Raw genomic sequence first — 19,021 nt, 5'->3', positions numbered from 1 at the left:
ATATATATATATATATATATATATATATATATAATATAAATAAACTTACCCTCCTTGCGCGTCGACAAACTCCTCGTCTCCGCTACTCCCCAGCGGGGAATAATTCCTCTTCACAGCATTAACTTCTTTCAAACTATCGACTTGGTATTTCAATTCATCGATTTTGATGAGCAAGTTTTCCAAAACTCCAAAAACATGCCTATCATTTGTGTATTTCATGAACAGGATAGATCCTCCGGCACCGAGGATGAATCCTACTCCAAGAGCAAGGAAAGTAGCAGAGGAGGCTTTGAACAGCATCATCTCTGCTGCGACCAGCAATGGTAAAAGGTGGTAAGGGCACCAGTGGCACGATGTCTACTGCTGTCAACTGGAGTAGCCATGATCAACACTCCTAAGGCACTCTTCATATAACGCATTGTTTCAACAAATCACGCCCCTCCACTCATCCACAACATCATTACTGCTGCTGATATTACAATTACTACACTCTCTATCGTTGTCACTTTAATCACAAAACTGACAATAACAAACCTTTATCTTATTGTCATTTAATAAACCTGATGTATATTTCGAAGGCAGTTTAATTTCCATCGTACTCCATGTTTATTTGCGAACGAAATTTTTATCTCTTCTGTTAAAAGATCGTCGAAGAAGTCTCTTTTTAGCAAAGAGTTCCCTTGACGTCGAGGAAGATAATTTTTTTCTATATGTATGGTAAACCATACGCATTATACCTTATATTTATTTAATGGAAGTAAACAGTTATAAGTTATTCCCTGTATATTGTAAGGACAATGATAGCTATAAATGAGCAGATGTTAACAAAATTGCTTTTATTTATCGCCTTAACTATGCTTATTTACGAAAATGACCGGCAGCAGACAAATTACCCTGGGACGTCATATGCATCAAAAATAGAGAGTTAAGTTGATGCTAACGTACTTAATGTAGTGAAGAATTTTTAAATATTCTTCTAGTATTACGCTCGTACTGAGGAGAAAATTCTTTCTTTTTTTTTAAAATTATTATTTCAAGTCAAAAAAAAAGTCAAGTGAGATAATTTCGAAATTTTAATTAATTAAAAGGGGACATACAATAGAAAGTGAGCCTGATCTTTGGCAAGTATGATGACAATTTCGATCGTGTTTCGGTATTATTTGACCCTCTCAGCAAGTTATAGTTTTCACCAGTACTTGCCTACAACTTAAAAGTAGGGGGTTTCTAGTCCAGAAACACCAGCATGAAAAAAAAAACAACCAGATCAATGCTAGTATACTTAATGTAGTAACACAAAAAAATTGTAATCAATTACCTACAAATCCATAATGGAAAGAAAAAATAACCATAATCTTTGTTATTAATTCTGGTCTTGCAAGTACTACTGTTTAAGACTGTTTTTCTACACATGTGTAATAAGACAAGTTCAAAATATAAAGTAGAGAGTGAGTCTGATCTTTGGCAAATATATTAATAACTTTTTATATGTTTATGTGTAATAAGACTTAAACATATAAAAAGTTATTAATATATTTGCCAAAGATCAGACTCACTCTCTACTTTATATTTTGAACTTGTCTGTGTTTGTTTTGTTTTTTCATTTTATAGTTTTTAACCAGGATAAATCATTAAGATAATAAATTCTCTCTCTCTCTTTCTTTCTCTCTCTCTACAACTACTACTACTGATACATTTTAATTAATTAAAATATATTTTGGTTCACAAAATTAAGTTATATAAGCACTGGCTTAACTTTCATGTAGCCAATGACGTCCCTCAGTTATTCTCCCTCAACCTCATTATCCTTTCAAGTTGTGTCTCCTGTCCATATTTATTCATTCAAACTCTTTCAGGGTTGTCAGTTTAGCATATTTTATGCTAGATCTAGCGTTTTTGTTTTTCAGCATTTAACAGAAAATTTTAAAATCTAGCATTTAGCAGGGAAAATAGCAGGTTTAAAATTTTATTTAGCATTTTTCTCTGATCATGACATTTCCACAATAGTTACCTTTTTTCTTCTTTTTCCTCCTTTTCTACTTTCGTTAATGTATCTTATAGCCAAATTTTGTACTATCGGCTATTGTTGAATTTTTCTTTCACTTGAAACTTCAAATGAAAGTTTATCAAAAGGAGGTTTATCAATTTATGAACTTTTCCACCCCACCCCCACCGGCCTGGATACAGAGTGGTACTGGTGGGGGGAGAAGATAACTCATGTCAGCACCTGAACTCACAACACAATAATGTAAATATGTTGCAATGAATGAAAGCATGCAAATTCGTTCTAACAATGCTTTATTCTGTAGTGATGTACCAAATGTGCAAATATTGTGAGAAATGTTCTAGCTCCATATTTTGATGGAGATGTGATTTCTGATATAGGAGATAGGAAATTTAGCCTGTTATTAGATGAATGCAATGATATATCGATAAACAGGTTGTTAGGAATTGTTATCATATATTATAGTGACACTCACAAAAAAGTGGTACATACATATCTCAGTATGATATCTTTAGAAACATGAGATGCAGATGGCATTGTAGATGCCTTAAAAATTGAATTACTGAAAAAGAAATTAAATATAAAAGTTTTACTGGCTATAGAAACCAACTATGCTAGAGTAATGATAGGAGTCAACAATTGTGTTTTCCAGAAATTAAAAGAAGTTCCATCATTACTTCTATTTAGATGTGTATGATTGCCCATAAATTTAAAATTTTTAGTATCCAAAACCTATAGATGGTCCTCTCATTCTTCAACAAGATAAAGTGCCTACAAACAACTTTACCTTGCTATCAAGAGCCTTTGAAGATCATGAATTCTTGTACAACTAGGTGGCTGTCAATAGAACCAGCGGTAAATAAAATTTTAAGCCAATGGTTTGAATTGCAAACTCACTTCCAAACTACAACTACAAAAGAAAAATGCTTTACAGTACAAACGTTATATGAGATGTTTCATGATTCTAGGTATGAACTTTACCTTTTATTTTTGCATCCAATTTTAAAACATGTTCAGGAAGTGAATAAACTGTTTGAATCAAACACAGTCAACAAAACAATTTTATTTGAAGATCTTTCAAATCTGTTGCTAATATGATAGTGTTGCTAACATGTAGAATTGATGCTCTTGATCCTCATGCTTCTATTGAAAACTTTCTGGATCCTAAACCAAATTTAGGCTACAGGTTTGAGAGAAAGATAGCAGAAATGATTATCAAGAAGACTGTAACGGCCACCAAAGAAAATAATATTCGCAAGAGAGCACAACAATTTTTACTCTGCCATTATAAAGAGCTCAAGCACCGTTTGCCAGGAAATATTAATATACTGAAGAATATCAAATGTTTTTCAGTAGAGAATATTTTGCAGCATTTCAAAGAGCCAATTTTACCTGTCTTAGAAGCAATGCATTTAAATGAAGAAAAACTTGCTTCAATTGAAATTCAGTTTAATAACATTCATTTAGTTAAATGGAAAAATACAACCAATACTGAGGCATTCTGGCTGGAACTCTTGGAATGTAAAGATGCTACTGGAGGAAATCCTTTTAGAGATGTTGCAAATTTTGACATTGCCAAACTCAAATGCAGAAGTTGAACAGTTGTTCAGTAGTATGGATGTAATCAAATCAAAATTGAGAATGCTGTCTATAAAATATGGCCTGAAAAGATATGGCAAATGTTGCAAAAACTTTGATATTCCAAAACACATAATTAACAAGATTGGGACCTTGAATGTATACAGAAGTCAAGACCTAGCTGAAAGTGATCAAATCAGTGAAATTCAAGAAATTATTTCTCAATGCTGAATATAATTAAAGAAAGTAAATAAAAATTAAGCTTTTTGATATAATTAGTCTTTAGCATTTTTTTGGTATTTTTTCTACTGAAATTTAGCATAAAATTCTGATTTTAAGTTGGCAATACTGAACTCTTTATATCTCTCAGTCACCCTACGGTCTGCTAGTACTGGTAAAGGTTTTACGAAGGAGGTTAAATAAGACCAAAACATGTCAAGTGTAAATTTACTTTCATAAGTAAATTTACTTATGAAAGATCATGCCCATACTCTCCGTATACATATTCAATAATTAAATAATTTTAATTTTGAAATTGTTGCCCTACTTTTCTTGAGCTGAACAAACTCGTAATGAATGGGGTTTATTTATCGCTACTTGAGTAATCTTTTTAAATAAACATTTTTGTTTTACTACATTAAGTATGTTAGTGCCAAATCAGCTCATTTAGGTCAGCCTTATCTTCTTTTCATTTTATCTTATCAGTGGAAGGGATCACACTGCATGAAGGCAGCATTGTCCACTCTTATCAGGAGGATGAAGTGAATGAGATAAGATGAGTTAATGACATCAGTTTATTCGTGGGTGGAAGGGAGCAATAGAAGAAAGCTAGTTATTAGACTGAATAATTAAGTATATTACTAGATGGTAGGATTGTTTTAACAGAGACATGATTCAGATGTCAAGAATCCAAGCAGGTGCAGTAGAAGGACCTAAGTAAACTAAATGTGCAGTCAGCAAGTTGTAACAAACTGAGTTTATTAAAGCAAAATGTAATAGTACAGCAATTGATTAGAAATACTCAATAGGTAGGACTTGGTGAGTGACTTTCTGTTGAATACAGTGTCAGATGCCAGTGAGATATCAAAGAAGGGGATGAATTATCTCAGATATGTACGGAGGAGTGTTTGTTGATTGCATCAACTCCAGTATTTGATGGGTACTTTATTTATTGACCCCAGAGGGATGAAAAGCAAAGTTGACCTTAGTGGTATTTAAATTGTAAACTGTAAATTGAAATGTAAAGAACTGAAAGAAATGTCACAAGGTATTCTTCCCAATGCTTAATTCTCCCAGCTCACTGCTTTAGAGTATGCCACTGTAAAAATAGAATGCTATTGCTCGGACATACACCAAACAGCATTCACCTTAAGCATCTTAAATCTTCGTATCCAGACAGCTTCTAAGTATTTGCTTAGCAACACTATATTTTAAATAATACTAAAGTAAAACTGAGTTAGGTTATTTAACAAGATAAGCAACAACTTGCAAACTTTCAAGGATCAGCTTCTCTTATATTATATTAATAATAGAAAAATTTATCAGAAATACATTGAATGAGGCTAGTGGTAATTCACTGAATATTATTGATGAAAAGAAGAGAGATAATAGGAGAGAAGCTGATCCTCGAAAAGTTTGCAAGTTGTTGCTTATCTTGTAAAATAACCTAATTCAGTTTTACTTTAGTATTACTTAAAATATAGAGTTGCTAAGTAAATACTTAGAAGCTGTCTGGATATGAAGCTCTAAGATGTTTGATGTGAATGTTGTTTAGTCAGTGTCCTAGCAATAGCATTCTATTTTTACAGTGGCATACTGCTAGCCTCAAATTTAAAATTTAAAATATGGTCTCTGTTTTAAAGAGACTTGAAATTTTCAAAAGGGATATTTGGCAACTAGTTTAAAAAACCTTGACGAAATTTATAAAAGCTCATACACTGGCTTGTTGGCTGCTTATAAAAGCTTCAGTGGAGCTCTTTTTATTGATATGTTATTGTCCAATGAAAAGATATCCAATCAAAAGTCTTTAAATTATATTCATGCATACTAAAAGCTCTGTCACGATACATACAGTTGTTATAACAAACTCTTTGCATTGTTGTCACATGGCAATTGTACTGTGTTTGCTAATACTACTGCAAATAGCAATCTATTATGAAACGATGCTGGCTTAACATGAATTCTTTACTACTGCTTACCTGCAAAAAGACCTTAACCTTCCATCTGTATATTAAACATATAACACCCTTAACACATGGTCACTTTTTACCCCAATCAAATTAGCATCAAATATCTTACTGTAAGTAATTTAAGTTACTAATATAATGCTAGCCTCGATCTTGTTTTGTTTTTTTGTATTTTTAAATTTAGCTCATTATTTAGATGCTTTGGATCCCGGTGCAGAATTCTTTTTTAATTATATCCTTCATTTGTTGATATCTTCAATATATATATTTATATTTACCCTAGAGTTTTGTATGGATCATGACGTTTCAGTTGTTGAATTGTTTGTATAAGTCTTACAGTCTATCCTGCTTCCCAAACTGTAACTGGTCTTTTTAGTCACTTGGCAAAAGGATTTCAACCAACTTTACAAAGTCCTTCTTCCCTACACTTCTGAAACATAATGGTTGAGTATGACCTGCAGAGAAAGTCTCCATTTGCATCTAACTCACCACTGTGTACACTAGTTAAATCTTCTCTAAAACTATCCTTATCCACTTCACAGACACACCACCATCTACATAAACACACCAAGTACATAAGTACCTCTGGTCACTTCAAATCAGCAAGGCCACTAGTCATTACAATCTCCTTTCCATTATTCTTGATGTATCCTAAAGCTAGTCATTAAACACACTAAATGCTTTGAAATTTCTATATCTTCTTGAATATATCTAGAACTTTAAAAACAGTGCAGTGTGACGCCTTCCTTTTGTCCCTGCCAGCCATCATTCTATCATACTCATTTCCAACATCTGAAAGGTGTGGAAGCAGTCTAACAATCACCATCATCAATCCTTCTGTTTCAATAATGACTTGGTATGGCTTTCATAAATTAAGATCTACTGGGGATCAAATCATCAATGTCACTCACTAGTGAGCCTTCATCCTCAAGTAATTAGCTGAAAACAGTGTTTTGCACTTGACATAAGCAAAACATTTAACCATGTTTAATATGCAAGTCTCCTAGAAAAACCATTCACCTTGTGATTCATCTCTCATCTCTTGAGTCAGTAACCTCCTGTCAGGTCCCACCATCACAACATGTGTTGATAGTCCTCTCTCTGATCTACACAGTATCAATACTGGTGTGCCTCACGGTTTTTGTCCATTACATCAATGTAATGGACATACATCCTCCTATACATCAATGACTTGTTTACTATCACTCCAACAATGCCCACTCCTATGCAGATGAAATTACCCTTAATTCTCCTAACCTTCCCCATCCAAATTTCATCTACGTACAATCAAGACACCTGCCAAATCTGCATTGATTCTATGTATTGGAACTTCAAAAATATTATGCAATGAAGTCATGCCTGTCTTATTTCCTTAGCCAACGCACAAACAAAGTTATCATATCTTACCCCTCCTCCTAAATATAAACAGTATACAACTAGAACTCTCAACATCACTATAAATACTAGGTCTTACTACCACAGTTTTTCTCCTGGAGAATGGATATCTTCAATATAGCACAGACAGCATCTTAAAGACAAACCTTACTCTTTAAGGCCAAAAAATAAAAATACATCTAGATTCATTTTGTCTGCACAAGACAGGATGGTCACAATTAAAATATCTTTGCTCATAGGTTTGCTTGATTGGAGCTAATATGAGGCTAAGCAACAACCACAACGACAAGATGCTAGATAAGGTAATGCTAGGTAAATAACATCTGAGAAAGAAAAAAAAGGTACATTGTTCACAGCTGGAGTGTCTTCGATCCTCTGTCTTCCCAATGGAAGCTGACGTGCAGCCAAAGAACAATAGAGCGGTAGGCAGAAAAATCTGGTTTGGTTGGTTTCTACTCTCTGTCAAGACATTAACTATTTACCGCTTGACAATGGTAAATATTCTCTAGAGACAGAGTGGTCCCTTTAAATCTGATATGGTTGAGGATGGTTGAAATATAATCCCCATTAATTATTGAGTATAATAATAGCTATTTAACTTGTTTGTTTATATATTACTAGCAAAACATCCCGACATTGCCCGGGTGTTATGACCTACAGCCATATTGTATTATTTGTTCCTTTCTTATGGGCAGAATCAGCACAGCTGATATATAGTGGACTGGATTACTGGTGTAATGGAAGTTATTATTTGTTTAAAAGTGAAGTGGGGGAGGGTACAATTTGCATGGGTTTGCATGAAAGTACTTTCTGTTCTTAAGAAGGATCACAAACTATGTATTGTCTCATCATATAAAAGGGGGTTAATACGATTTTGCCCAGAAATCACATTTTAAAAATTTTAGTTTCCCCCTGTCCCCACTGCAATTTCTTAATTTGTAACTTTTTTATGAATTTTCTTTTTTTATCCATGTAGAAAAATACAGAGATTACGAACCTGGGAAATATAAAGTTCCATGCCTTCCAAAATTCTCCATCCTATTCTTAACATGCCTCGTTGGAAAATAGAAAAAGAGAGGACAGAAAACATCAATACGTCAAGTTAAGAAAGACAGCAAAGATAGCCAAAAGTACATACATGGTAAACAGGATAAAACACAAGACAAAAGTGAACAATAAAAGAGCCATAAAAGGAAAATAGTGTGCAAGCATGTTAAGAGTAGGATGGAGAATTTCAGGCGTTCTCTGTACATTAAACTCATTATTATGAACTTCTATATATTTTACTCGACATGTAGAAAGCCACGAAACTACGATATTCGTCTTGAGAAAGAATCTCGCAAGACGTATAGGCACAGAAATGTATCAGTAAAAGGCATAGAAGTGTATCAGTAGCAAACGAAAAGCGCCCAGCAACGGCAATTCTGTGCTTTTTAGCTCAACACGTCTAAACGAGATGTTTTCTCAAGATGAATACCGCAGTTTTTTTAGCTTTCTATAGTATATCCACCTTAAGTAAGATATATAGAATGCTAAACTGAACTAATACTGCTTCCGTTGCTAATAAAGAATCATTATTATTGTTCATAACTTCTATTGACGGCAAAATTAGCAACAAGCAGTTGACATCTTTGAACCCCAGTATTAACTGCCCAGTTGTTCGACCCTGTATAAATGTTATTCGTGCTCCGTCAACAACAAAGCTTCCATCTGGTCAATTTACTAACGGCAATGACCGGTGAAGTCAGCTTTCTGATTTGATGAGATGAATGAAATCCGGAATTCTAGTCGTAACAAAAAGTACTCAAAAGATTTAACGAAGATTTGCTGTGTAGTTTTCTTAAAACAGGGAGGATTGTAAATTTTTTAATGAGGTAGATTTCTTCAACTGTTTATATATTATTATTCTGTTTTATTTCTATCATCGTTATGGTTTGCTTTCAGATAATCATTGTTTTAACGAATAATTCATGGTTGATGATTGTCTAGTGATAAAAGTCGAATAAGATTTATTTGCTTATTTGCTTATCGCATTGTTTTCACAACAATGATGAGTACGTTTGATTTTATGATCCAAAAAGACCTCAGTTTATTAAATTCCCTTCTATGTGGTGGCTACAAGTGATTAGGTATGTTAATAGTTATCTCCCTTACACTTGGCAGCTACCTCATAGATGAACCATTTAATAATTGAAACACATACATAAGCAGTTAAATAAATGCAATTTAAATTTAGGTATTTTTCATGAGGCTTCAAAATTTTGTCACTGAACTGCGATCTTGTCCCTGACGGCTCATGTAATAAAATGAATTTTAATAGCTCTGTGTGTTATTAAATGACTCTTTCACAATGTAATTGCTTCAGTTTCAATACATGTTCTCAGATCAATTCACTTGCTGGGCATATACAACTTTGAAACACCTTAGGCTAAGACTTGTTTGCTTCTTGGTAGATAGTTGTTAGAAGGTCTGCACCGTGAGGTGCAAAGAAAACATGGAATAAACTATCCTCTTTGGATTGTTAACTACTAGGACACGTTTCCTGAAATTTGCCAACACTACTTTTCACCTATTTTCTCTTTATGGCTATTTTTTCTCTTTATGGCTTTTTTCTCTTTATGGCTATTTTACTGTTTATTTTTCTATCTTCTTGTGTTTTATCTATGTACTTTTGGCTATCTTCACTGTCTTTATTAATGCTTTATGTTTTCTTTTTTATCTTTTTCCAACAAGTTGTAGTGAACCATAAGCACGTCAGGAGTAGTGTTGGAAAATCTCAAGAAGCATGAAATTTTTGAAGAGTGTTCTGACAGCTAACAACTAAGGTGGATGTTTAAGCTATAATTCAACAATTCTGAGTGAAAATATGTTTCCAGAAGTCATGGGCACTGTGTTGCATTTTGCTGTTTTTAAAGCATGCCCACAAGGGGTAGAGGTATTGAATTCAAAAAGGTGGTCACAGTTGTTGTTGGAAAGATAGTGGATAACCTTGTGTGCTTTTACCAAGTCAGCTGCTGGACATTGAAACTTTAGTGTTTCAATGTCCAGAGAAGAAATACATTCAATATGGTAAGTGACTGGCAGAGGGTTTTTATCTGATTGTATGTCTCTGTACATCCCCCAGCAGATCAGTATTATGAACAACATGGAGGTTGATTCCAGACTGGAAATGCAAACTCTAAGTATAGACATACTATAACCATATATAGTTTTAAATAAATAACTGATGTCCAGATGACAAATATCTTACTAAGACACCTTCAGCCTTTTTGATGATTTTAAAATGTGGTTCATCCAATACAGACCATTGTTGTCAATAACACCTAGGATGCATCTACCTGCAGACTTCTTAAAGTTGGTGTTGTAGAGGGAGTTGGTAAATTCTGGATCTTATCTCCCCAAATGCATAGTAATACACTTGTCTACAGCCAACTCAAGTTGCCAATTAACAATCTATTGCTACATTGTGTCCAGGTCAGATTGCAGGAAAGATCTCTAGTGTATAGGATCCATTCTTTTTATCTCTAGGTACAGCTTAACACTGTCTGTATAACACACTTCAAGTTGGCCTCTATTTCATTAATGTATGCATCAAGTAATAGAGGATGGGGACTAAGAAAAGTTCCCTGTTAGCAGCAGATGTCATCGTGTAAGGTGTAAAATTTTGTCCTAAAACTGTGACTACCTCTTTTCAACCAAGATTTAAGGTCTTCCATCAGTTATAAAGATTAACCTTCACACTCATTGCAGAGTACTTTACCATATGCCATTTGTGTAGCACAGAATTAAAGACTTTGGTGAAGTCAAGATAGATAACATCCACCCATGAGTCTTGATGGATTAGTTGCAATATCTGGAGTTTGGTATAAATCCAAGTTGCAAGAGTCAACTAAGATTATAGGAGTTCCAGGAGTTCTTAAGCATCTCTCTGATACAGGACTCTTTCAGTTTGTGAGATTGACTGGACCTTAATTGACAGGTTATGTACAGTGACATTTTTTTGAACAGGGGAATAACATAGGCAATTCTCCACTGTTCTAGGATAATGCAGTTAAGGCAGAATTGGAAAAGTAGTCAAAGCTGGTGCAGTGGAAAGAGACTTCCATATTTGAGAAGGAGATAAGTAACACCACCAAGACCAGGGGAGGCATAGTTGCCCATACACTTGAAGTGTCATTGCAGCATTGCAGGTCAGTAGCAGTGAAGATGGTACATTGGCATTTTCAATAGTAAAAATGCCAGTATAGCATCCAGCATTGAGTTTTGCACACTCTTTGGGACATCAGTAATTTCACCTATGTGGGGGATTGTGAAGAAGGCCGACAGAAGAGTGGCATCTATGGTTACATTTATGTGATCAAAAATTGTTCACTACTCTTAAAGAAATGTTATCCTAAATATGTTTTATTTTATTGTGGAGGTAGTTCAAATTGGTTGGCCAGATAGTAAAGAAGTTTGTTTCACAAACACAAGGTTCTGGGTACAATCCCATGGTATGGCATCTTAGGTAAATGTCCCTTTCTATAACCTCGGGTTGACCTATACCTTGTGAGAGAAACTGCATAGAAGCCTATCAGTGAATTGTACCTGTAATTCAAAAGATGCAGCTTTGCTATACACACCATGTCATGCTGATTCTGCCTGAGAATTACAGAGTAAACATATCTATGAAGTGCTTGACCACTTACATGTTAATTCAGGAGCAGGTATTTCAGTTGATTGAACAACTGAATCCTCACTGTTGAAGGACAGAGATCCACCACCAACCAACTAACCAGTTAAGTTGATGTAGTTATCATTAACTATTGTAGCTTGAATTTCCATTATGCTGGCATCAACATTGGCAGTGTTATTGTCATCAGGGTCATAATAGTGGCTATTTGCATTATTGTTAATGCTGCTTCTGCTATTACCATTCAAAAAATTATTTTGATAGTTTTCATCTTATTCCCTTGGTTCAGTCAAAAGTTCTTGTTTTGTTTATTGGTTTCAAAGTCACAGTTCCAAAAATTTGAGTACTCTAGCTTACAAACTCTGGGAAAAATACTACAAAACAGAGACAAAGACAGAAGTTTGGTCAATGCTAGGATATATGAAACTATGGATCTAAGATCACAAAGTCAAAAAACAGACAATCAAAAAGATCCATTGCAAAGACAACTACAACTTATCCAATAATGTTGTGCTGCTTCAAATAGAATAGGAAAACTATGGAAACATTTCAAAACATGACAATTAGCTCATCCTTACTGAGTAATTAGTGACTGCCTTTGCAATTTTTCTTTGATTGCCTGCTTCTTGACTTAATGATCTTTGAGTTGTAGTTTCATGTACTCTAGCATTAACCAATTCTCTGCTTTGACTTTGCTTTATAATATTTAATTCCAGAGTTTGTAAGCTATAGTTGATGCCATTTATATTTGTCATATGATGTCACTTTCAAAAGATGGATGATAAATGATCCAAATATGATCAAGAAATATACTTAAGAAAAAAAAATTCAAGCAACTCAAAGATAAATCCTACGTTCAATTTATGTTTTGGTAACAGACAGCTGGTTCCATCCTATATTCCAGATTCATGTCCAGAACGTCAAGAACTTTTAATTTTAACTAATCTCAAGAGTTGAAACTTCCAAGCTTGCATTAACATTATAACTAAGCATTAGCTTTTACACCTTCAGAAGTAACTGGTATTCAAGAAGAAAATTCAAATAGAAACTGTGAATAAGTCTTTCATCAATAGCCTTCAGATATATTTAGAGTGTCAAGAACTAGGATATGCTCAAATTAATATTTCTGATACATTATATCAACTAGACCGGAGGATGCAAATGATCAACACATTTGACAGAGACATTAAGACATCACTTCTGGAGATAATATCAAGAAATAAATTTGCTGCTTGGTTTCGTGATAATAGCAAAGTATATCTGGGTACTATTAATATGTAAGATTTTTTTCATTTTTTCTGAAAAATAATAGTGTCTCTAAGCTTAGTATCTGAAGATACTGTAGTGACGCCTAATACCAGTCGCCATTTTGGGAAGTTCGTCTACGCATGCGCAGGGACATGTCTTCCGGAAAGCATGCAGGAAATCCCTCATGCACATGCGTGGTCATCCTATATCAAAGCGTTCCCGCCTTTTCTCGACCTCTTAGTGCTGCACATTTGAGGAGACGACAGGTCACTAAGAGCCGCTCCGCAACTCTACCTTTGAGTCTACGCAAACTACTTTGGAGGCTGAAGAATGACTTAATCAACCAGCATCGACACCGTCTTCACACCAACCATAAAGGGCGATCTGGTAATTCTGTTACCCCAGGTGTAGGCTGAGCACCTCATAATAAATATTTGTTATGCTGTTATTCAATTTATCCAGCGTTTTCATTTTTATTGAAGAGAATTGATTTGTACGGGATAGGGTTACCCAATGATGGTGGCCCTGTCGCCTACAATACAATTGGGCAATTGTAGAAGTTGTATACTAGACACTAACTTGGAAACACTTCATCCAGAACAACTTTTATGGTTACATAAAAGGGTTGTCATAAGAGAGGCTTAATTTCAAACATTTTAGTCTCTTCATCCAAACAATGACTCAATGCAATTTCTATTGTTATTCCCTTTCTGTGATCAGGAGTGAAAAGCTGGCTTAACATGCAATGTTGCAAGGAGGTCTAAAGAGATAACATTCATAGATTACTACAAATATAGGCTAATAATTCATGATAATGATTTCAATAACCTTCACTATTCATATCATTCAACACAAGACCATTACTGTGATGTATATTTAAAACTGGAGAAACCAGATTAAACTGGATCAGATAAATAAAAAAATTTCTCACAGCTGAATCGTATCAAATTATTTATGGTCATATTGACACCAAATCAATAAATATTGGTTTCAAATTTTGTCACAAGGCCAGCAATTTTGGGGGATGTGGATAATTGATTGCATCGACCCAATGTTCAACTGGTTCTCATTTTATTGACCCTAAAAGGATGAAAGGCTAAGTTGATCTCAACAGAATTTGAACATAAAGACTAAGCATTTTGCCAGGCATGCTAACAATTCTGCCAGCTTGCCACTTTCAAATCAATTAATATTAAAAGAATAATCATAGCACCAACCTTCCTAGGATATGTATGACACATGCAAGTTCTATGGCAATTGTACAAACATTTGAAAAACAGTATTTTATCACTCCTTTCACATACAGAATTGTATACATATAGTCAGAATTGAAAAACATTTTAGTTAAAGTGTGTATCCTAGGCAAAGAGCTGCTGAAAGACCAGAATATACAAAAAGGTTTCTATAGGAAACTTTAAAAGGTGCTACTTTGGCATGTGATCTGCAACCTAAAATGCAATTACTTTAGATTACTTTTTAGTTTACTTTTCAATTTCTAAAATCACTTAACATTTTAACATTAACTTTTACAATAAATTCTTTTGTACATACTTAGCATTGTAAATGTATTTTTTCAAAATTCTTACTATTTTAATAATAATAAAACCATGTTTCAATTATGTCTTAGTAAATAATAAGAAACCAAGAATAAACAATATAATAATTAGAATAAGTGCGTAGATCACACAAGTTTGGCAGCTATGAGTTTTTCAGCATAAAGAAGCTAAAAACTAATCTAGAGTACTCACCCTTGAAGTTGTAGATCACACGCCAAAGTAACACCTTAAAAATTTATAAGGTGGTGTAATAGAAAAGGCATTCTGGGAGAAATTGCAGAACATGTGAACTATAGAGTTTCAAAAACATGGGTCACCTCATTGCTATTGTTAGTTTTTTCAAAAAGGACAGCATTAGAGCCAAAAGAATGCAATAGATTCATATCAGCAGAACTATCAAATCCAGGAATGCAGCCAAGATTTTCCAACTATAACAAGAAATATTCCACAGTTTGTTGGGTTCAATGCACTATACATGGTTGATAGTAAATACTAAAAAAAATTATCCAAAAATTATTTTTGGAAAATACAGTCAGAATGCAAATGGCTATCTACAATTCAAATGTATAAATAAATGGTTCAAACTTCAGAAAATTAATAATGTGAATTTCAACTATCAATTATCAGAACTGAATTCCTCCATTTCAGTGTTAAACATGGTAATCATTGCAATATGAAATTATGTGTAATTACCAAATCAGTAGAATATATAAATATATTCATAGAGAATATATAAATATATTCATAGAGAATATATAAATATATTCATAGAGAATATACAAGGAATTTTTTGTCAACTGATGTAATGTAATAGATATATTACTATGAGTGCTCAGTTTAGTTTACCACTAAAATTCTGCAGCTGTAAAGTGTGGAGTTGAGACTGCCTATCAAAGGCAGCTAGAAGTGATTTCTCTTTGAGTGGGTTGATACAGATTAAAATGAAAAATGACAAAGTAAGTGATGCTAAATGTTTTGCCATTTCATTTTTTTATTTTAATCTAAATACATCATCATCTTCACCATCATCCTTTAACGTCCATTTTCTATACTGGCATGGGTTGGACAGTTCAATTGGAGCTGGCGAGCCAGAAAGCTGCACCAGGTTCCAGTCTGGTTTGGTTTGGTTTCTATGGCTGGTTGCCCTTCCTAACTCCACCTACTTTATAGTGTATGTAGGGTACTTTTAACAAGCCACTGGCATGAGTCCTTTTACATGGCACCAACATAAGTACTTTTTACATGGCACTGGCACAGGACTCTTGCAGGCCAATTCTCTTCACCAAGGGATGTGGCTTTAACACTTCTGCTGTGGAGGACAGATCTTCTTGAGTACAGCAAAGCACCAGGTATTTCTGTCCCTTGCCATCTCATTCGAAAGGTGCAGTGATCTAAAGTGTCCTGTCCTTACATTCATAAATAAATACATTCATAAAGGTCATGTTGTGTATTACATCACAGTGGGTTTTCTGTTTCTAATTGTTTCTGACTATTTCTGGTTTCTGTTACAAAATAGATACACTTCAGTAAATAGTAAAACCAAATAATAATTAAAAAGAAATATCAAAGGAACCACAATAACTGAATAATAAGTGAGATAACTTTACATAAATATTCGTTCATATAGAGTTATATTTGTAATATTAAATAATAGATAACTTTATATAAATATTAATTTGACCCCCTCATCTACTCTTTCCATCTCAGATATTTTAAAGACATATCTTGACTAAAGAATATACTTACAAAGTACTGTACAGTGCTTTGAGCAAAATACTGAAGTTCAAAGCAATAAGTTCTAGGTTCTCACTTTATTTTAGAACACATCTTGCTTAGCTCATAAAACTCACTCAAGGCCAAGATATGTTTCCTGTTTCTTTTCTCTGTTTACTTAATAATAAGTTTAAGAAATGAGAGAAGGGAATTGATAAATTGCTGGCAATTTTGAAGTCAAGTCTTTGAGAAAGGTGGTTGATAAACAGATTTCTGATGGTCAGAGAAAATAAATGAATAAGAAAATAATTAACAGAATCAAAACAAAATAATATGTTTTCTTCAGTTTTGATGATAAAGACATTTTATCAGCAAATGAGGACTGAAAATGTGACAGCTGCACTATATAAGGTAAGCTGACAGTCATTAGAGCACAAGAAAAATTACTTTGCAGTATTTCTTTTCTTCCAGTTTTTTTATGTTCTACATTTAAATTCTACCAAGATCAACTTTGCCTTTTATCTTTTGGGAATTGATAAAATAAAGTACCTGTCAGTTTCTGGGGTCAATAGAATCAACTAGCCCTCTCCCATCAAAAATTGCTGGCCTTGTGCCTAAATCAAAAAAATATTTGTCAATTTGTAATCTTACACAATGGAAGAATAGATAAAGCACTGGACAAAATACACTGTAATATGCTAAGTATACTCTGAGTTCAAATCCTCCTGGATTTGTCTTTACCCACTTCTTGGGTCACTAAGATAAAAGTGCTCGTCAAAATATTGTCCCCCTCTCTTCTATGTGTAAGTAAGAAATCATAATTTTCTTTCAATGATATTTCAGTATCAAAAATCATCATTTATTGTACACTTACTTACAACTTGATTTTTAATATTCTCTCTGTATCGCTAAAAAAGTGTTTTAAAAACGTGAATATATGAACATTTCAAAATGATTTCACTCTAATAACTCTGTAATATATTTAGATACTTGGAGGTCACAATAATTAGGATGAGTGGGATGAAAATATTTTATTAATTGGAATTATAATATTAGTGAGAAAACTATCATTAGCATACATTGAAGCCTGATGCAGTTCTGCAGCCTAAGGGATCCTGTCAACCCATATAAACAATGCCAGCAAGAAAAATGGATGTTAAATGAGGATGGTGATGATATATATTGGATCATCAGATAAGTTCATTTGTTTCTTTCCAAAGTTATTTGAATTAATATGAAAAATGTTTTTGTTGTCAAGTTTTATGGGTTTTTTTTAGTGTTATTTTTCCTCAACAACTTTTATTTATCACTTTTGAAATTTGAATAAATTTAAATTACTTCCAGACATATGATGATGGAGTGCCGTGTAGAGAAAAACGAGCATTTTCAACATTTAGTTCTCTTTGCTTTCAATCAAGGTTCCAAAGCTGCCAAAACCACTCAAGAAATTTGTGCTGTGTTCAGAGAAGGTGCCATTACTGACAGAACTGCACAGAAATGGTTTTCCTTCTTCAAAAAACGGAAATTCAACCTCACAGACTCTTCACAGTCCAGTCAAACTGTTCAGTTCACTGAAGATTGATTGATGTCAATCCACAAGAGAATTAGCCCAGCAGACAGGATAATTTCATGATACTGTCACCTGTCACCTTTGCTCAGTGGATAAAATCCAAAAATTCAGTGCAAGGGTGCCACTTGCTCTGAATGAAAGAGAAAAACTCAAATGCTCCTCTATTGCCACCAGTTTGATCACTCAATACCAGGCTACTTGCAGGTACAAATGGAGATTTCTGTATCACATCATCGTGTTTGTCATTCCTTATTTTCTTTATAAATTGATAACCATTCATTCCTACATTTGTTTCAATTTGTACTCATTCAATAAATTCCAAATTTATGCAATGAATCTGCATTTATAAGTTATGAGCAAAATATCATCAGGGAAATATTGTAATTTATTGTAGGAGTACAAATTGAAACAATTGTAAAAATGAATGGTTATCAATTTATTAATAAATATTTATTAACCATTAACTCTCCACTTTCTTCTCTTAATTGAATATGGATTATATGTTTAATATATACCTATTGATTTAGGGAAATTTATTTCCCAAAGATGTAAGGTATTGAACCAGAGTATTCTTGGATGTAATCATCCCATTAAGAGGTTAATATATCCTCTAATTAACTTACACACACACACGTACATACACACACATGCACACACACACACACACACATGCATGCACACACAAACATACACACACGAGCATGCACACACACACACACACACACACACACACACAAGCAAATTATGTGGATAAACAAATTAGACACATCTAATATATTAAATATATTAAATACATCAAATACAAAATATGTTTATTCAAATAATTGCTTATATACCCACACAACTCAATCCCTCTTATAACCTTTCTTTACCTTGTAAAGACATCGGAGTCTAAGTTTGAATCTTTTGAGTATTACTAAGTGTCTTCTACATGGAGAATATCTGTATCTCATCTGTGAACTATATATATATATAATATAATATAGGATAAATTCTTTATAAGAATTTATCAAGTAGTCAGCGTGAAAAAAAACCTCATAATGAAAAAATAACGAAAAATTTCATAATGAAAAAATTCATCGTTTCTTCATAGATATATTT

General features: G+C 33.6%; 1 protein-coding gene and 1 long non-coding RNA gene across 3 annotated transcripts in view; one reads left to right on the top strand and one right to left on the bottom strand.

Annotated features, from left to right (window-relative positions):
• The window catches only part of LOC106870576 (regulator of microtubule dynamics protein 1), a 74,181-nt gene extending 73,542 nt beyond the window's left edge, over positions 1-639 (bottom strand). Inside the window, exon 1 of one of the 2 annotated variants that reach the window (XM_014916705.2) lies at positions 50-639. In XM_014916705.2, coding sequence (XP_014772191.1) covers positions 50-303 — 254 coding nt within the window. In that variant the 5' untranslated portion in view covers positions 304-639. The remainder of the gene's footprint in view (positions 1-49) is intronic. The other variant, XM_014916713.2, reaches the window with a different exon arrangement.
• A 7,814-nt stretch (positions 640-8,453) lies between these two features.
• Positions 8,454-18,287, top strand: LOC106870539 (uncharacterized). The gene is made up of 3 exons (XR_001409539.2): positions 8,454-9,035; positions 9,895-10,230; positions 17,769-18,287. It is a non-coding gene; the product is annotated as an uncharacterized LOC106870539 (long non-coding RNA).
• The last annotated feature ends 734 nt before the right edge of the window (positions 18,288-19,021 follow it).

This window comes from Octopus bimaculoides, chromosome 11, assembly GCF_001194135.2.
Source record: "Octopus bimaculoides isolate UCB-OBI-ISO-001 chromosome 11, ASM119413v2, whole genome shotgun sequence".
In the NCBI taxonomy this organism is placed as follows: domain Eukaryota; kingdom Metazoa; phylum Mollusca; class Cephalopoda; order Octopoda; family Octopodidae; genus Octopus; species Octopus bimaculoides.
This window is presented reverse-complemented; position numbering and strand designations above follow the sequence as displayed.